This window comes from Schistocerca nitens, chromosome 8 (genome assembly GCF_023898315.1).
Source record: "Schistocerca nitens isolate TAMUIC-IGC-003100 chromosome 8, iqSchNite1.1, whole genome shotgun sequence".
Lineage (NCBI taxonomy): Eukaryota > Metazoa > Arthropoda > Insecta > Orthoptera > Acrididae > Schistocerca > Schistocerca nitens.
The window spans coordinates 516,433,783-516,450,390 of record NC_064621.1 but is presented as its reverse complement, the minus strand read 5'-3'; the positions used below and the strand labels follow the sequence as shown (position 1 = coordinate 516,450,390).

The 16,608-nt window shown below is 44.3% G+C and overlaps 1 protein-coding gene across 1 annotated transcript in view; it reads right to left on the bottom strand.

Annotated features, from left to right (window-relative positions):
* LOC126199158 (WD repeat-containing protein 55 homolog) overlaps positions 1 to 16,608 on the bottom strand; it is a 58,193-nt gene that overhangs the window by 18,726 nt on the left and 22,859 nt on the right. The window contains exon 2 of the mRNA XM_049935913.1: positions 15,634 to 15,976. Coding sequence (XP_049791870.1) covers positions 15,634 to 15,976 — 343 coding nt within the window. The remainder of the gene's footprint in view (positions 1 to 15,633; positions 15,977 to 16,608) is intronic.

The following is a 16,608-nucleotide window of genomic DNA, read 5'->3' as shown; positions in this document are numbered from 1 at the left end:
GTTGTTGTGGTCTTCAGTCCTGAGACTGGTTTGATGCAGCTCTCCATGCTACACTATCCTGTAGAAGCTTCTTCATCTCCCAGTACCTACTGCAACCTACATCCTTCTGAATCTGTTTAGTGTATTCATCTCTTGGTCTCCCTCTATGGTTTTTACCCTCCACGCTGCCCTCCAATACTAAATTGGTGATCCCTTGATGCCTCAGAATATGTGCAACCAAGCGATCCCTTCTTCTAGTCAAGTTGTGCCACAAATTTCTCTTCTCTACAATTCTATTCAATACCTCCTCATTAGTTATGTGATCTACCCATCCAATCTTCCGCATTCTTCTGTAGCACCATATTTCGAAAGCTTCTAATCTCTTCTTGTCCAAATTATTTATCGTCCACGTTTCACTTCCATACATGGCTACACTCCATACAAATACTTTCAGAAACGACTTCCTGATACTTAAATCTATACTCGATGTTAACAAATTTCTCTTCTTCAGAAACGCTTTCCTTGCCATTGCCAGTCAACATTTTATATCCTCTCTACTTCAACCATCATCAGTTATTTTCCTCCTCAAATAGCAAAATTCCTTTACTACTATAAGTGTCTCATTTCCTAATCTAATTCCCACAGCATCACCCAATTCAATTCGGCTACATTCCATAATCCTCGTTTTGCTTTTGTTGATGTTCATCATATATCCTCCTTTCAAGACACTGTCCATTCCGTTCAACTGCTCTTCCAAGTCCTTTGCTGTCTCTGACAGAATTACAATGTCATTGGTGAACCTCAAAGTTTTTATTTCTTCTCCGTGGATTTTAATTCCTACTCCGAATTTTTCTTTTGTTTCCTTTACTGCTTGCTCAATATACAGTTTGAATACCATCGGGGATAGGCTACAACTCTGTCTCACTCCCTTCCCGACCACTGCTTCCCTTTCATGTCCCTCGACTGTTATAACTGCCATCTGCTTTCTGTACAAATTGTAAATAGCCTAATTTTCACATCTGTCAACACCTGCTTTCTTTGGGATTGGAATTATTATATTTTTCTTGAAGTCTGAGGGTATTTCGCCTGTGTCTCATACATCTTGCTCACCAGATGGTAGAGTTTTGTCAGGGCTGGCTCTCCGAAGGCTATCTGTAGTTCTAATGGAATGTTGTCTACTCCTGGGGCCTTGTTTCGACTTAGGTCTTTCAGTGCTCTGTCAAACTCTTCACGTGGTATCATATATCCCATTTCATCTTCATCTACCTCCTCTCTTCCATTTCCATAATATTGTCCTCAAGAACATTGCCCTTGTATAGATCCTCTATATACTCTTCCCTTCTTTGCTTAGAACAGTGTTTCCATCTGAGCTCTTGATATTCATGCAAGTGGTTCTCTTTTCTCCAAATGTCTCTTTAATTTTGCTGTAGGCAGTATCTATCTTACCCCTAGTGATATAGGCCTCTACGTCCTTACATTTGTCCTCTAGCCATCCCTTCTTAGCCATTTTGCACTTCCTGTTACATAGTGGCAACTATTTATTCACAACCGTTACAAAAAGAGTTACATGTTTGCACCTGTTACTGTCCTTCAATGTAGTCACCAGCGTTGTGTAGAATCCGTTGCCAACGATGTGGAAGGTGTAGTATACCGTTAGCAGAGGCTGTTCTGTTGATGGTGCGAATGGAGCGGTATACTGCCTGTTGAATCTCTGGAACAGTTCTGAAGCAAATGCCACGAAGTGGTTCCTTCATCTTCGGAATCAAATCAAAGTCACAAGGATTAAGTCCGGGGAGTATGGTGGATGGTACAGTACTTCCCAGTCCCATCGACCGAACAGAGCTGCAACAGTTTGCGCTATATGCGCCCATTGTCGTGCAAAATGATGTGTGGGTTGTGCAGAATGTGTTGCCGCTTCTTTTGCAAAGTTTGTTGCAGGTGATGCTCCAAAAATGAACAGTAATACTGTGCACTGACAGTCTGCTGTGGAGGAACGTAATGCGTTAGGATAACACCATCACAGTCGTACACGAGAATAACCATAACTTTAGACCACTCCATTTGCACCATCAACAGAACAGTCTCTGCTAACGGTACAGTACACCTTCCACATCGCTGGCAACAGGTTCTACTCAACTCTGGTGAGTATTTTGAAGGACAGTAACAGGTGCAAGCATGTAACTCTTTGGTATTGGTTGTGAATAAATAGTTGCCACTATTTAAGTACCAACACTTGTATATAGCCTATGTCTGTCTGAATATTCATTACAGTATGATGTAAAAATCTGAAGCACACTGGCCAAGAACTTTTGAGATTTTTTATAATGCCGTCCGGAACCGCGCGACTGCTACGGTCGCAGGTTGGAATCCTGCCTCAGGCATGGATGTGTGTGATGTCCTTAGGTTAGTTAGGTTTAAGTATTTCTAAGTTCTAGGGGACTGATGACCTCAGGTGTTGAGTCTCATAGTGCTCAGACCCATTTGAACCATTTTTTCATATAATAATGTTTCCCCCCTACATATTACATACATATATTTACATTGAAAGTTTATAAGCCTATGTCCGTCCGTATGTTCATTAGAGTATCATATAAAACTTTGAATAAATTGTCACCTACATGCATGGCATATGTACATAATATACATCACAATACATGTAGATTTCTCTGTTACATAATTTACCTTCAATTTCAGATATTTATAATGAAAATGGTATTGGCAACAACAGATTTGCCTGAAATTAAGAATGGCTAAACCAATCAACAATCAAAGTTCATGTGTTCCCATTATTATGTGTATTAAATATGATGTAAATATCACAAGCACTAAACCTACATCTCTGACTATTCAAAAGATTAATCTGAAACCAAAACCAATAGTTTGTATTCGCATTCAGTTGCTCTGACAACTAACAAGCAAACTGTCATCTTCCAATCTAACTGAAAACCTTAGACTATGCTATTGATTAGTCTGCCACCACAACCATGATATTGAGGGAAGGAATGGAATGAGGAAAACCACCATTACATTAGAAACATATTTTTATGTCCTTTTTTTTTTTTTTTTTTTACAGATTCATTAGGATGCCGACAGTCAACGCGTCTAATGACGATATACTGTGGAATATTAGTCAGTTGTGCTTTCCTGTTGATGCACAGAAAACACTCGCAGTTCGCACTGGTGACCTCAAAGCTGTCAAACAAACTGCTGATAGAATAGCTGAGATGAATCTGTGGAAGACTGTTGCCACTGTCTCTGTCAAAACAGACTTCTCTTGAACCATTAAAGCACAAATAACTGAACTGTCCAAGCAAGTCACAGCACTACAGCATTCCACAATTGTGTCATGATGGTGACACACTTGCAGCAGAAACAAGCATTCGTCCATCAGGGAGACAGCCACTGACTATTTATAATAGAGAATTCTACTAAGCTGCACTGACACAGTTGCTGATCCCTCTTTACCCTTCTTCCAGCCTTCGGAATACCAATGGCCATCACCTGTTTACTGTGAAGCAATTTTCCATTAACACTTACATCTACATCTATACTCTGCAAATCACTGTGAAGTGTAGGCAGAGGGTACATCTCATTGCACCAGTTATTGGGATTTCTTCCCATTCCATTCATGTATGGAGCACAGGAAGAATGATTGATTGGATGTCTCTGAGCGTGCTGTAATTATTCTAATCTTATCCTCACAATCCCTATGTGGGTGCTACAGATTGGCCATGAGGGCAAAAAACCATTATGAAGTCCAATACAGAAAGGAACAAAAAACAAAACTAAAATGTCAGGACGCTACGGAAAAGTATCTAAAAAATGTTGACAAGATACCGGAGTCACCAGGTAGAAATCAAATCTCTTTTGTCATATTACTGCTTTATAAAAAACTTAAAACGTGAGCCACAGCTTGCACATCAACCGCTAAAATGTCCGGCAAAGCGGGCGGCAGCCCGACCCTAAGACGTAAGTGGCTAAAATAGGGGCAGAGGATCAGGAAATGTCTGACTGTTAATGGCTGGCTACAGAAAGGACAGCTGGGTGTAGGGTCGTCACTCAACAAGTGGCGGTGACTAAAGCGGCAGTGCCCTATTCACAACCGAGCTAACATTACTTCCTCATGGCGAGACGGCCAGGAGGAAGTCGTCCAGGCTGTTGGGAGAGGTTCGACTTCTCTGAGTTTCTTCCCATGAAGGGAGCACCAACGGTCATGCCATAGTGACGCGATATACTGATATAGAAAAGTACAAATATCTCGTGAGGGAACAGAGTAAGAGGCGGTCCAACGGAGATGGACTGCGGCCTTGGCTGTAGCATCAGCAGCGTCATTCACAGGCACAACAACATGGCCAGGAACCCACATGAACGTCACTTGGGCTCCCCCATCCGGGAACAAATGGAGGCAGTCCTGGATCCGTTGAACGATGGGGTGGACTGGATCCAGACTCTGAAGGGCACTGAGGGAGTCAGAGCAGATAACACAGCAACTGAGGTGGTGCCTCTGGACGTAGTGAACAGCCTAATAGAGGGCAAAAAGCTCTGCAGTAAAAATTGTGCACTGGTCGAGAAGCCGGTATTGAAACTTATCATCCCCGATGACAAAAGCACTGCCAACACATGGGGGCAGACTTGGAACCACCAGTGAACAAAAATATGCTATCGGCAAGTTGTGAGCGAAATTCGAGAAATTTGCAGCGATAGGTCAGCTCAGGCGTGGAATCTTTCGGGAACGAGCTGAGGTCAAAATGAACACAAACCTGTGCCTGAAGCCAAGGTGGTGAAGGGCTCTTGCCCATTCGGAAAGTGACAGGAAGTGTGAACTGCAGCTGCTGAAGCAAGTGATGAAAGCGAATGCCGGGGGGCCACAGAAAACAAACATACATCTCCTATTGCCAGTCAAGAATGCCACAAAAAAGGGGTCAAATGTTGGGTGACCTGGCATGGAAGAAAGCCAACACGCATACCTACTGAGTAGGATGTCGCGCCGGTATGACAGTGGTAGTTCACTGGCTTCTGCGTAGAGACTCTCAACTGGCCTAGTACAGAAGGCACCAGTGGCGAGACAGATCCCCAAATAGTGTATTGTATTTACACGGTGTAAGATAGACGGCCGTGCAGAGGAGTAGACAATGCATCCATAATCAAACTTGGAGCGATCGATCAAGACGGAGGAGGACAGTCCGGTCAGCTCCCCAAGAGGTACCACTCAATACACGAATGACACTGAGGGACCGGGTGCAGCGTGCGGCCAGGTAGGACATGTGGGGAGACCAACTGAGTTTCCTATCGAACATAAGCCCTAAGAACTTCATTGCATCCACAAACGGGAGAGCATTTTGGCCCAGTCGCAAGGGCAATGGAAGAAAAGCCTTATTCTGCCAGAAGTTGACGCAAACAGACTTGGTAGCAGAAAAATGGAAACCATTTGTGACACTCCACGAACAGAGACGGTCCAGACAACGCTGAAGACAGTATTGCAGGAGACACATATGCTGGGAGCTGCAATAAATGGCAAAGTCGTCAACGAAAATAGAGCTGGAAATGCCAGCTGGAAGGCAGTCCATAATTGGGTTGATGGCTATGGCGAAGAGGACAACACTCAGTATGGAGCCCTGAGGCACCCCATTCTCCTGGGAAAAGGTGTGGGATAAGGAGGAATCCACACGTCCTCAGAAAACTCGGTCTGTGAAAAATTCCTGGATGAAAGTGGGAAGATGATCGCGAAAGCCCAATGTGTGCATAGTACGTAGAATGCCTGTCTGCCAACAAGTATCATAGGCGTTCTAAAAAACAAAGAATACAGCCACTGTTTGTCGTTTCTGCAGAAAATTATTCACGATGAACATCGACAGGGTGACGAGATGATCAACAGCTGAGCGGCGCTTTCGGAACCCACACTGAGGATTAGTGAGAAGATGGTGTGACTCCAGACACCACACTGACCATTGATCATGCATTCCATCACCTTACAAATGCTGCTGGTAAGGGAAAATGGACAATGGCTGGAAGGAAGAGATTTATCTTTACCAGGCTTAGGTAGGGGAACAATAATAGCTTCACGCCAAAGCGTGGGAAATACGCCATCAGTCCAAATACGGTTGTAGGTATCAAGGAGAAAGTGTCTTCCCACAGGAGGAAGATTCTGCAGCATGAGGACGTGGATTGTATCGGGCCCAGGAGCAGAAGACCTGGATGAGGGGAGAGCATGTTCGAGATCCCTCAAAGTAAAAGGAGTATTGCAGCATTCTCTATTCAAAGAGAGAAAAGAGATTGCACGAGCCTCCTCCACCTGTTTCGGAGGAAGGAAGGCAGGATGGTAGTGGGTGGAGCTTGAAACTTCCGCAAAGTACTGGCACAAAGCATTGGAAACACCTACAGGGTCGACTATGACTTTTCCCGCCACAGTCAGACCAGGGATTGGGGAGTGGGCGGTAGTCCCAGAAAGCTGGCGCAGGCCACCCCAAACAAGAGAGGACAGAGTAAAACTGTTGAACGAGCTGGTGCTTTCTTGCTTTCCTTAATAGTGCGACGGCACTGCGCACGCTGTTACTTGTAGCAGATGCAGTTCATTAACATAGGGGTAATGCAGGAGTATGTTTAATAGTGAATAAAAAATTAGGATTGCGGGTAAGCTCCTTCAAACAGCATAGTGAACGCATTATTGTGGCCAAGATAGACACGAAGCCCACGCCTACTACAGTAGTACAAGTTTATATGCCAACTAGCTCTGCAGATGATGAAGAAATTGAAGAAATGTATGATGAGATAAAAGAAATTATTCAGATAGTGAAGGAAGACGAAAATTTAATAGTCATGGGTGACTGGAATTTCAGAATAGGAAAAAGGAGAGAAGGAAACATAGTGGGTGAATATGGATTGGGGGTAAGAAATGAAAGGGGAAGCCACCTGGTAGAATTTTACACAGAGCATAACTCAATCATAGCTAACACTTGGTTCAAGAATCATAAAAGAAGGTTGTATACATGGAAGAATCCTGGAGATACTGAAAGGTATCAGATAGATTATATAATGGTAAGACAGAGATTTAGGAACCAGGTTTTAAATTGTAAGACATTTCCAGGAGCAGATGTGGACTCTGACCACAATCTATTGGTTATGAACTGTAGATTAAAACTGAAGAAATGGCAAAAAGGTGGGATTTTAAGGAGATGGGACCTGGATAAACTGGCTAAACCAGAGGTTGTACAGAGTTTCAGGGAGAGCATAAGGGAACAATTGACAGGAATGGGGGAAAGAAATACAGTAGAAGAAGAATGGGTAGCTTTGAGGGATGAAGTAGTGAAGGCAGCAGAGGATCAAGTAGGTAAAAAGACGAGGGCTGGTAGAAATCCTTGGGTAACAGAAGAAATATTGAATTTAATTGATGAAAGGAGAAAATATAAAAATGCATTAAATGAAGCAGGCAAAAAGGAATACAAACGTCTCAAAAATGAGATCGACAGGAAGTGCAAAATGGCTAAGCAGGGATGGCTAGAGGAGAGATGTAAGGATGTAGAGGCTTATCTCACTAGGGGTAAGATAGATACTGCCTACAGCAAGGCTAGAGGAGAGATGTAAGGATGTAGAGGCTTATCTCACTAGGGGTAAGATAGATACTGCCTACAGCAAAATTAAAGAGACATTTGTAGAAAAGAGAACCACTTGCATGAATATCAAGAGCTCAGATGGAAACCTGTTCTAAGCAAAGAAGGGAAAGCAGAAAGGTGGAAGGAGTATATAGAGGGTCTATACAAGGGCAATGTACTTGAGGACAATATTATGGAAATGGAAGAGGATGTAGATGAAGATGAAATGGGAGATACGATACTGCGTGAAGAGTTTGACAGAGCACTGAAAGACCTGAGTCGAAACAAGGCCCCGGGAGTAGACAATATTCCATTAGAACTACTGACGGCCTTGGGAGAGCCAGTCATGACTAAACTCTACCATATGGTGAGCAAGATGTATGAGACAGGGGAAATACCCTAAGGCTTCAAGAAGAATATAATAATTCCAATTCCAAACAAAGCAGGTGTTGACAGATGTGAAAATTACCGAACTATCAGTTTAATAAGTCACAGCTGAAATATACTAACGCGAATTCTTTACAGACAAATGGAAAAACTGGTAGAAGCCGACCTCGGGGAAGATCAGTTTGGACTCCGTAGAAATGTTGGAACACGTGAGGCAATACTCACCTTACGACTTATCTTAGAAGAAAGATTAAGGAAAGGCAAACCTACGTTTCTAGCATTTGTAGACTTAGAGAAAGCCTTTTATAATGTTGACTGGAATACTCTCTTTCAAATTATAAAAGTGGCAGGGGTAAAATACAGGGAGCGAAAGGCTATTTACAATTTGTACAGAAATCAGATGGCAATTATAAGAGTCGAGGGGCATGAAAGGGAAGCAGTGGTCGGGAAGGGAGTGAGACAGGGTTGTAGCCTCTCCCCGATGTTATTCAATCTGTATATTGAGCAAGCAGTAAAGGAAACAAAAGAAAAATTCGGAGTACGAATTAAAATCCATGGAGAAGAAATAAAAACTTTGAGGTTCACCGATGACATTGTAATTCTGTCAGAGACAGCAAAGGACCTGGAAGAGCAGTTGAACGGAATGGACAGTGTCTTGAAAGGAGGATATAAGATGAACATCAACAAAAGCAAAACGAGGATAATGGAATGTAGTCGAATTAAATCGGATGATACTGAGGGAATTAGATTAGGAAATGATATACTTAAAGTAGTAAAGGAATTTTGCTATGTGGGGAGCAAAATAACTGATGATGGTCGAAGTAGAGAGGATATAAAATGTAGACTGGCAATGGCAAGGAAAGCGTTTCTTCAGAAGAGAAATTTGTTAACATCAAGTATAGATTTAAGTGTCAGGAAGTCGTTTCTGAAAGTATTTGTATGGAGTGTAGCCATGTACGGAAGTGAAACATGGACGATAAATAATTTGGACAAGAAGAGAATAGAAGCTTTCGAAATGTGGTGCTACAGAAGAATGCTGAAGATTCGATGGGTAGATCACATAACTAATGTGGAGGTACTAATAGAATTGGGGAGGACTTTATGGCACAACTTGACAAGAAGAACGGACCGGTTGTTAGGACGTGTTCTGAGGCATCAGGAGATCACAAATTTAGCATAGGAGGGCAGTGTGGAGGGTAAAAATCGTAGAGGGAGACCAAGAGATGAATACACTAAGCAGATTCAGAAGGATGTAGGTTGCAGTAGGTACAGGAAGATGAAGAAGCTCGCACAGGATAGGGTAGCATGGAGAGCTGCATCAAACCAGTCTCAGGGCTGAAGACTACAACAACAACAACAACAACAGCAGCAACAACATAGGATGATGGTGAAAGACGCGAAGAGCACATCGTCAGGCACGAATAGCATTGCCGCACTCCACAGTCCACCAAGGTACCGGGACCCGATGGGGAGAAGTACGAGAGATAGAGGATTTGGCAGCCGAGAGAATAACAACTATGAGGTGCTCGACCTGATCATCACAGCTGGGAAACGGCCATTTGTCAAAGACTGCCAAGGAGGAATATAGCCTCCAGCCAGCAAGAGAGAATTTCCAATAGGCGTGCCGCTGTGGTGGGGTATGATATTGTACAGGTGAGTCACACAAGGGAAGTGGTCACTCGAGTAAGTATCTGAAAGAGCACACCACTCGAGATGCCGAGCGAGCTGGGCAGAGCAGATCGAGGGGTCTAATTGGGAATAATACTGCGTGGAATCAGAGAGAAACATGGCTTCGCTGGTGTTAAGGCACACAAGATTAAGATGATTAAGAAGGTCTCTCAAAAGAGAACCTCTCGGGCAGGCGGCAGGCGAGCCCCGAAGAGGATGATGGGCATTGGTGTCACTGAGGAGCAGAAAGGGTGGAGGAAGCTGAGCAACAAGCTGCATCAGGTCTGCCCTAGTGACAGCAGAAGACGAACAGATACATATGGTGTAGAGGGAAAAGGTAAATTCGAGAAGGAAAACATGGGCAGCAACTGCTTGCAGGTGGGTGTGCAAGGGGATAGGTTCTCGTAGAAGCAGCATGACACTACCGTGAGCAGGAATCCCCACTGTAAGGGAAAGGTCCATCCGGAGCGAAGTAATATGGGAGAGAGGAAAATGGTCTTGAGGACGTAGCTTGGTTTCTTGGAGACAGACTACAAGTGGACATTGCAATCGCAGGAGCAGCTGGAGGTCCGCCCTGTTAGACCGAAGGCCATGGATAATCCACTGTAAAAGGACCATAAAATTTAGGAACATTGGAGAATGAAGAAGAGTCACCTAAATGGCCACTTTGGGCGAGCTGTCGCGGGAGGACGGCCACTGGAATCCACAGGTGGAGGATCTTCGTCCATCAACTCAGCGGGATCAACGGAACTTCCTCAGTGTCGGTCAGTTGAAAAGGACCGATGAGTCAAAGAGGGTCGATGAGTCGGAGAGGGGGATGATTGTTTTGACTTGACGATTGGCAGAATAGCCAGATAGCTGCGAACTTGAGGTATGCAAGAAATCTTTCTGGGAATAATCCTTTTTGAATTGACGGTTTGCTGGCTGCGTTGCAACCGTCTTCGCCGGTGAGGGCGAAGAACAGGTATCAGAATCTACTGCCCAGGAAGTGGGAGACGGAAGGTCAGCTTGAAGGCGAGGCGACTTTGCCGGCATCAAACTGAACTGTGACACCAATGCCCATCATCCTCTTTGGAGCTTGCCTGCCGCCTGCCCGAGAGGTTCTCTTTTGGGAGATCTTCTCAATAATCTTAATCTTGTGTGCCTTAACACCGGTGAAGCCATGTTTCTCTCTGATTCCACACACACTTATTCCCAATTAGACCTCTCGATCTGCTCTACCCAGCTCGCTTGACATCTCAAGTGGTGTGCTCTTTCAGATACTTACTCGAGTGACCACTTCCCTTGTGTGACTCACCTGTACAATCATACCCCACTACAGCAGCCCACTCATTGGAAATTCTCTCTTGCTCACTGGAGGCTATATTCCTTCCTTGGCAGTCTTTGACAAATGGCCGTTTCCCAGTTATGATGATCAGGTCAAGCACCTCATGGTTGTTATTCGGCTGCCAAATCCTCTATCTCTCTTACTACTAATTCTCCCCATCAGGTCCCGGTCCCTTGGTGGACTGTGGAGTACAGCAATGCGATTCGTGCTACAAGTAACAACGTGCGCAGTGCCGTCGCACTATTAAGGAAAGCAAGAAAACATGCTGGGTTTCCTTCACCAGCTCGTTCAACAGTTTTACTCTGTCCTCTCTCGTTTGGGGTGGCCTGCGCCGGCTTCCTGGGACTACTGCCCACTCCCAATCCCTGGTTTGACTGTGGTGGGAAACATCATAGTCGACCCTGTAGATAGCCCAGAATGAGATTTTCACTCTGCAGCGGAGTGTGCGCTGATATGAAACTTCCTGGCAGATTAAAACTGTGTGCCGGACCGAGACTCGAACTCGGGACCTTTGCCTTTCCCGGGCAAGTGCTCTACAAACTGAGCTACCCAAGCATGACTCACACCCTGTCCTCACAGCTTTACTTCTGCCAGTACCTCATCTCCTACCTTCCAAATTTTACAGAAGCTCTCCGTCGACCCTGTAGATGTTTCCAACGCTTTGGGCCAGTACTTTGTGGAGGTTTCAAGCTCCACCCACTACCATCCTGCCTTCCTTCCTAGGAAGCCGGTGGAGGAAGCTCGTGCAATTTCTTTTCTCTCTTCGAATTGAGAATGCTACAATACTCCTTTTACTATGAGGGATCTTGAACGTGCTCTCCCGTCATCCAGGTCTTCTGCTCCTGGGCCCGATACAATCCATGTCCTCATGCTGCAGAATCTTCCTCCTGTGGGAAGACGCTTTCTCCTCAATACCTACAACCATATTTGGACTGATGGTGTATTTCCCACACTTTGGCGTGAAGCTATTATTGTTCTCCTACCTAAGCCTGGTAAAGATAAATCTCACACAAGTTTGCGTAGCCATGTTTTTTGTGGGACGGGGAGAGGCTAACACGGTGCTGTACCTTCCAGACGAAGGGACATTATGGTTTATGACTTGCCAACAGTTCCCGGGCAACAGGGAAAGGTACCTTCTCCTTCACCATTATCTCCTGGACAGCTCGCTCATCTTGATAGATGGGACAAGAATGAGAAGAAGCAGCATGTTCTCCATGACAATTAATGCAGCGGGGGGAAGGAGATGGACAGGCGCCCTCATGTGCATCCCTGCTACAAGTGACACATTTGGTCGCGTTTTCACATGACATGCTAGTATGATTGAACTGGTGGCATTTGTAACACCTCAACAGATTGGGAATGTAAGGGCGCACAGAGATGACTTCATAGCCTGCCTTTATCTTCCTTCTTCATAACTCGATGAACAGCAGTAATGCCCTGTTCCGATAGATAATTAGTTCTTTCATCCTCTGTCAAGCCATCCAACAGCTGGATGTAGATAATACTGCGGGACAAGTTAAGTGTCCTGTGAGCCTCCACTTTTATAGGATATTCGTGGAGGATTTAGGCCTTGAGTAGTTTCTGGGCCTGGAGAGCACTATCAATTTACAAAAGCAGCATCCCCTTGCAGAGACGAGAGCATGGCTTCACAGGGCTGGTGATGCCATCCACGCCTTTCTGTATAACAAAGGGGTTTACAGAAGCAATAGTCTGGTTTTTGTCTAAATGTGAGACCACTAGATATCGAGGTGTAACAGGAAGAGACATTGAGACAGGAGCCTCATTCCACTTTCTTTTATGTGAAACACTCGGAGAAAGAGAAGGAAAATCAGTCATAGGGAAGAAGTGCCACATGATTGCCAGCATCTCCGATGGCGTGCTCCTTCCAGCAAGGACCCTCCAAAGGGGAGCCGCCCGCCTTAGGTGACTGTCCACGCCTCAGGTCACACCTCCCGAATGACAGACAGAGGGACCAATCAACAGAGGAGGAAGGTAACAGCTCAGGCAATCACCCCTCCCTGGGCCTGGCCTGTACCTGGGGGTACGTGCGGGCCCTACATGCCAACCCGGGGCTGGGAAATACCCGTTACCCAGTCTCCTGCTACGCGTTAAATGCGTGGGTGGCCGTCAGGCACACAAAGGGAGGAGAAGAAGAGATAAGAAGGAAAGGAAGAAAGAAAGGATGGCCTCAAACGCCACAGCGGAGGAAAGGGAGGGCAGTACAGGAAAAGGGCAGTACAGGGACAGAGCGATACAGTAAAAGAGCAGTGTAGGAAAAGAACAATATAGGGAAAGAGCAGTACAAGAGAGAAGAGTCCTACAAGTAAACCAACACAAATGAGCTTCAAGAGCCCATGGAGGCACGAGACATCTCCCCAAGAGAAGGGAAAACGACAAAAGAAGAGGAGACAAGCAGCACTGAAAGAAAAGCGGTGCTGCAAGGGCTGGGGCCCCGTGGTCACCAAGCACAAGAGCGATGAGCCCCCTGGGGGGACAATCGAGTCCCGTTTGATTCTACAACACAGCTAGTAATGCACACCTATGCCATACCAACCACGGTGGCATCAAAGTGATTGCAGATGATTCGCCATACAAAAAAATTGCTTCATCAGTATCCTGAAGTCATGAGTCTATTGCCTACTCCAGTACCAGCAAGACACACAACACTACTACACCCAGGACAGCCAGTTCATTCACAGCTTTATCATCTGCATCTGGAAAAACTAAAGGTCACAAAACAAGACTTCTATGTTAGCACAAGGGACTTGTCACCCTTGAAACAGTAGCAGGGCCTCTATAGCAGTTCCTCAGAAGAAAATGGAAGAGCATCTAGCAGATCTACAGCAACTATTCACTATACTATAAGAACTTGGTTTAGTGATTAATCAGCAAAAATGTGTCTTCAAAGCAATGGAAGTAAAATTCCTATGGTACCTTATCAATGCACAAGGAAAACTGCCACCTTAAGCCAGAGTGGAAGGTATTCTTCAGCTTCCCCAGCCCACTACAGTATGAGAATTACGTCATTTCTTGGGCTTAAAATACTTTCATAGACTTTTGTGAGCAATCAAGCATTGTTGGCAGCACCTCTCAATGAAATTTTAGAAGGTTCATCTAAACTTGGAGACATGCTAAACCACTTTAGCATGTCTCCAAGTTCTCAACAAAGTAATTCAGCCCATAAAAGTTCCGCTCGGTACCCCTGCCTCTCCAAGTCAACGCTTTGGACATGTTCACATCAACATCATTGGACCTTTGCCAGCATCAGAAGGTTCCTAATATTGTTCCACAGCAGCTGACCATTTTCCTGTTGGCCTGAACTCTAGCCTCTGAAAGACACAACAACAGTAACTGTAGCCACAACCTTCTTCCACGAGTTAATCCTATGCTTCACTGTTCCTCCCCATGTCATTACCAATCAGGGCAAGCAAATCGAGTCATACCTCTTTAAAGCACTCAGCATTGTTCAGCACGAACAGTATTTAACCCTGCATCTACCATCTCGCTGCTAATGGTTTTGTGGAATGGCTTCGTCAGCAGTTTAAGTCCTCCATCAGATGCCATGCCACAGAGCACTGAGCTGAAAGTCTACCTATTTTCTACTAGGCCTTCAAAGGAGATCCCAGTGTAAAAATAGCTGAATTAGTGCACAGGAAGACACTTTGAGTACCGGGAGAGCTGTTTGGTTGGTTGGTTGATTTGGGTGAGGAGACCAAACAGCAAGGTCATCGGTCTCATCAGGTTAGGGAAGGGTAGGTAAGGAAGTCGGCTGTGGCCTTTCAAAAGAAAAAGAACCATCCCAGCATTTGCCTGAAGTGATTTAGGGAAACCACGGAAAACCTAAATCAGGATGGCCGGACGTGGGTTTCAACCTTGTTCCTGCCGAATGAGAGTCCAGTGGGCTAAGCACTGTGCCACCTCACTTGGTGAGAGATGTTTACTAACAATGTAATTGAAGGCTCAGATAATGTGCAACATCTTCATTCACAGACCTACAAGCTCTGTCGTGTGATTTCAAAGAATATTTTACCCAGTGACTATTCATTAATCAGTGCCTTAGAGTCATGCACACAGGCTTTCATCGAGCATGATGCTATTCGAAAACCTCTCTGACCACCACACGATGGTCCACAGAGTATTATTAGCATGTCACAACAAAAGTTTTGACGTTGATATCAATGTCTCCTCTGTCACAATATCCATTAACTGACTCAAGATGCCCTTCTGCTGAGCTAACACCAAGATGCTATCTATGTCTAGCTCTACGAGGAGACTGGGCCCACCTAGTCTTCCACTGCCGCCATCTACACATTTTGGGTGCAGCATACGTTTCAGCCCCAAAGACTGTTGACACATGGCGTGAGGGTGGCGGATGCGGGGGGGGGGGGTAGTGGGGAGTGATGTGAACAGTGAATCATCTTCTAAATAATTCATGTGTGCTGTGTAAACTCTTTGATTCTCCTCACTGTCTCTGAGCTAAAAACAAGGTATTGATGTAGACAATTTTAGCAGTCTTGCGATTATGATTACTTGTAACTAACTGCTATGTTGCGTGCGCAAATAAATTTATTTTTACATGAGAAGTCCACGAATAGTACATATCACTGTCTTATTCAGCATAAAAGTGTGAATTCTGCACAGAATACAATCATTATCTAACAGTAATGCTGAAATATTACTTACAGTAGAACATCACCCGTTATACTTCCTGCAGCTAATATGTTTTCTTGAGGGTGAAACGAAATATCAACTACATAATCCTCACACTGTATGTCTGGAGGATGTTCTCTAACTTTTTCCTTTTCACGTTTTATAGCTTTCACAAGATCATCTTCCTCTTCTTCTTCTTCATCTGCAGCTTCTTCAGGATTAGATGCATCTATAGCCATTCCTGAGGAACTCCCCCTGTTCTGTTCATCTTCACTGCTATGTCCACTGCCCATACTTGAATCACCTGCTGAGCTTTCAGAATAATCACTGTCATAGTCATCACTTGAGTCACTAGAATCTGACTCCATTCTTCTCTCTGTAAAAGTCAACAAATTTTTGGTTATTTATGGGCTGCATAACAGGTACTAATCAACATACTGTTGTGAGCTCTGTGTGAAAGTACAACCACAACCTGAAAAACATAGAGATTGTACAGGAAAAGATGAGAAACATACAGTCCTACTACAACACTAACATTTTCTAAAAATATTATGTAGACAGCAGGCTTAAATTATTGTATGATGTACAAAATTCTACATCTTATCTTATACTGTTAATCAAATAAGCAGAAAAATAAGCATTCATCCACTTTTTCAGATGGTTCTCTGAGCCACAGTTGATGCTTTTTTTTTCTTTTCTTTTTTCTCCTCCATAACTTTATCAATGACATTTGCATAACAGTCACGAAGATTTCTAGCACTTCTCATTGACTTTGCCTTCAACTCAATGAGAAGTGACAGAAATCTTCTGAGAAGTGACAGAAATCTTCACAACTATCTTCTATGAGAGTAGGTCAATTATTATCCGCAATTTAGTTGTATTTTTGTTTATTTTGGTAGTACTGTGATTTTACATTGATGACACATGCTTTATTTGTTGTTATATCTTTGCAATTTTCAAGCTGCTAGGTTAGTTTTGTTATTGCTGCCATGCTGTTAACCATGGCTG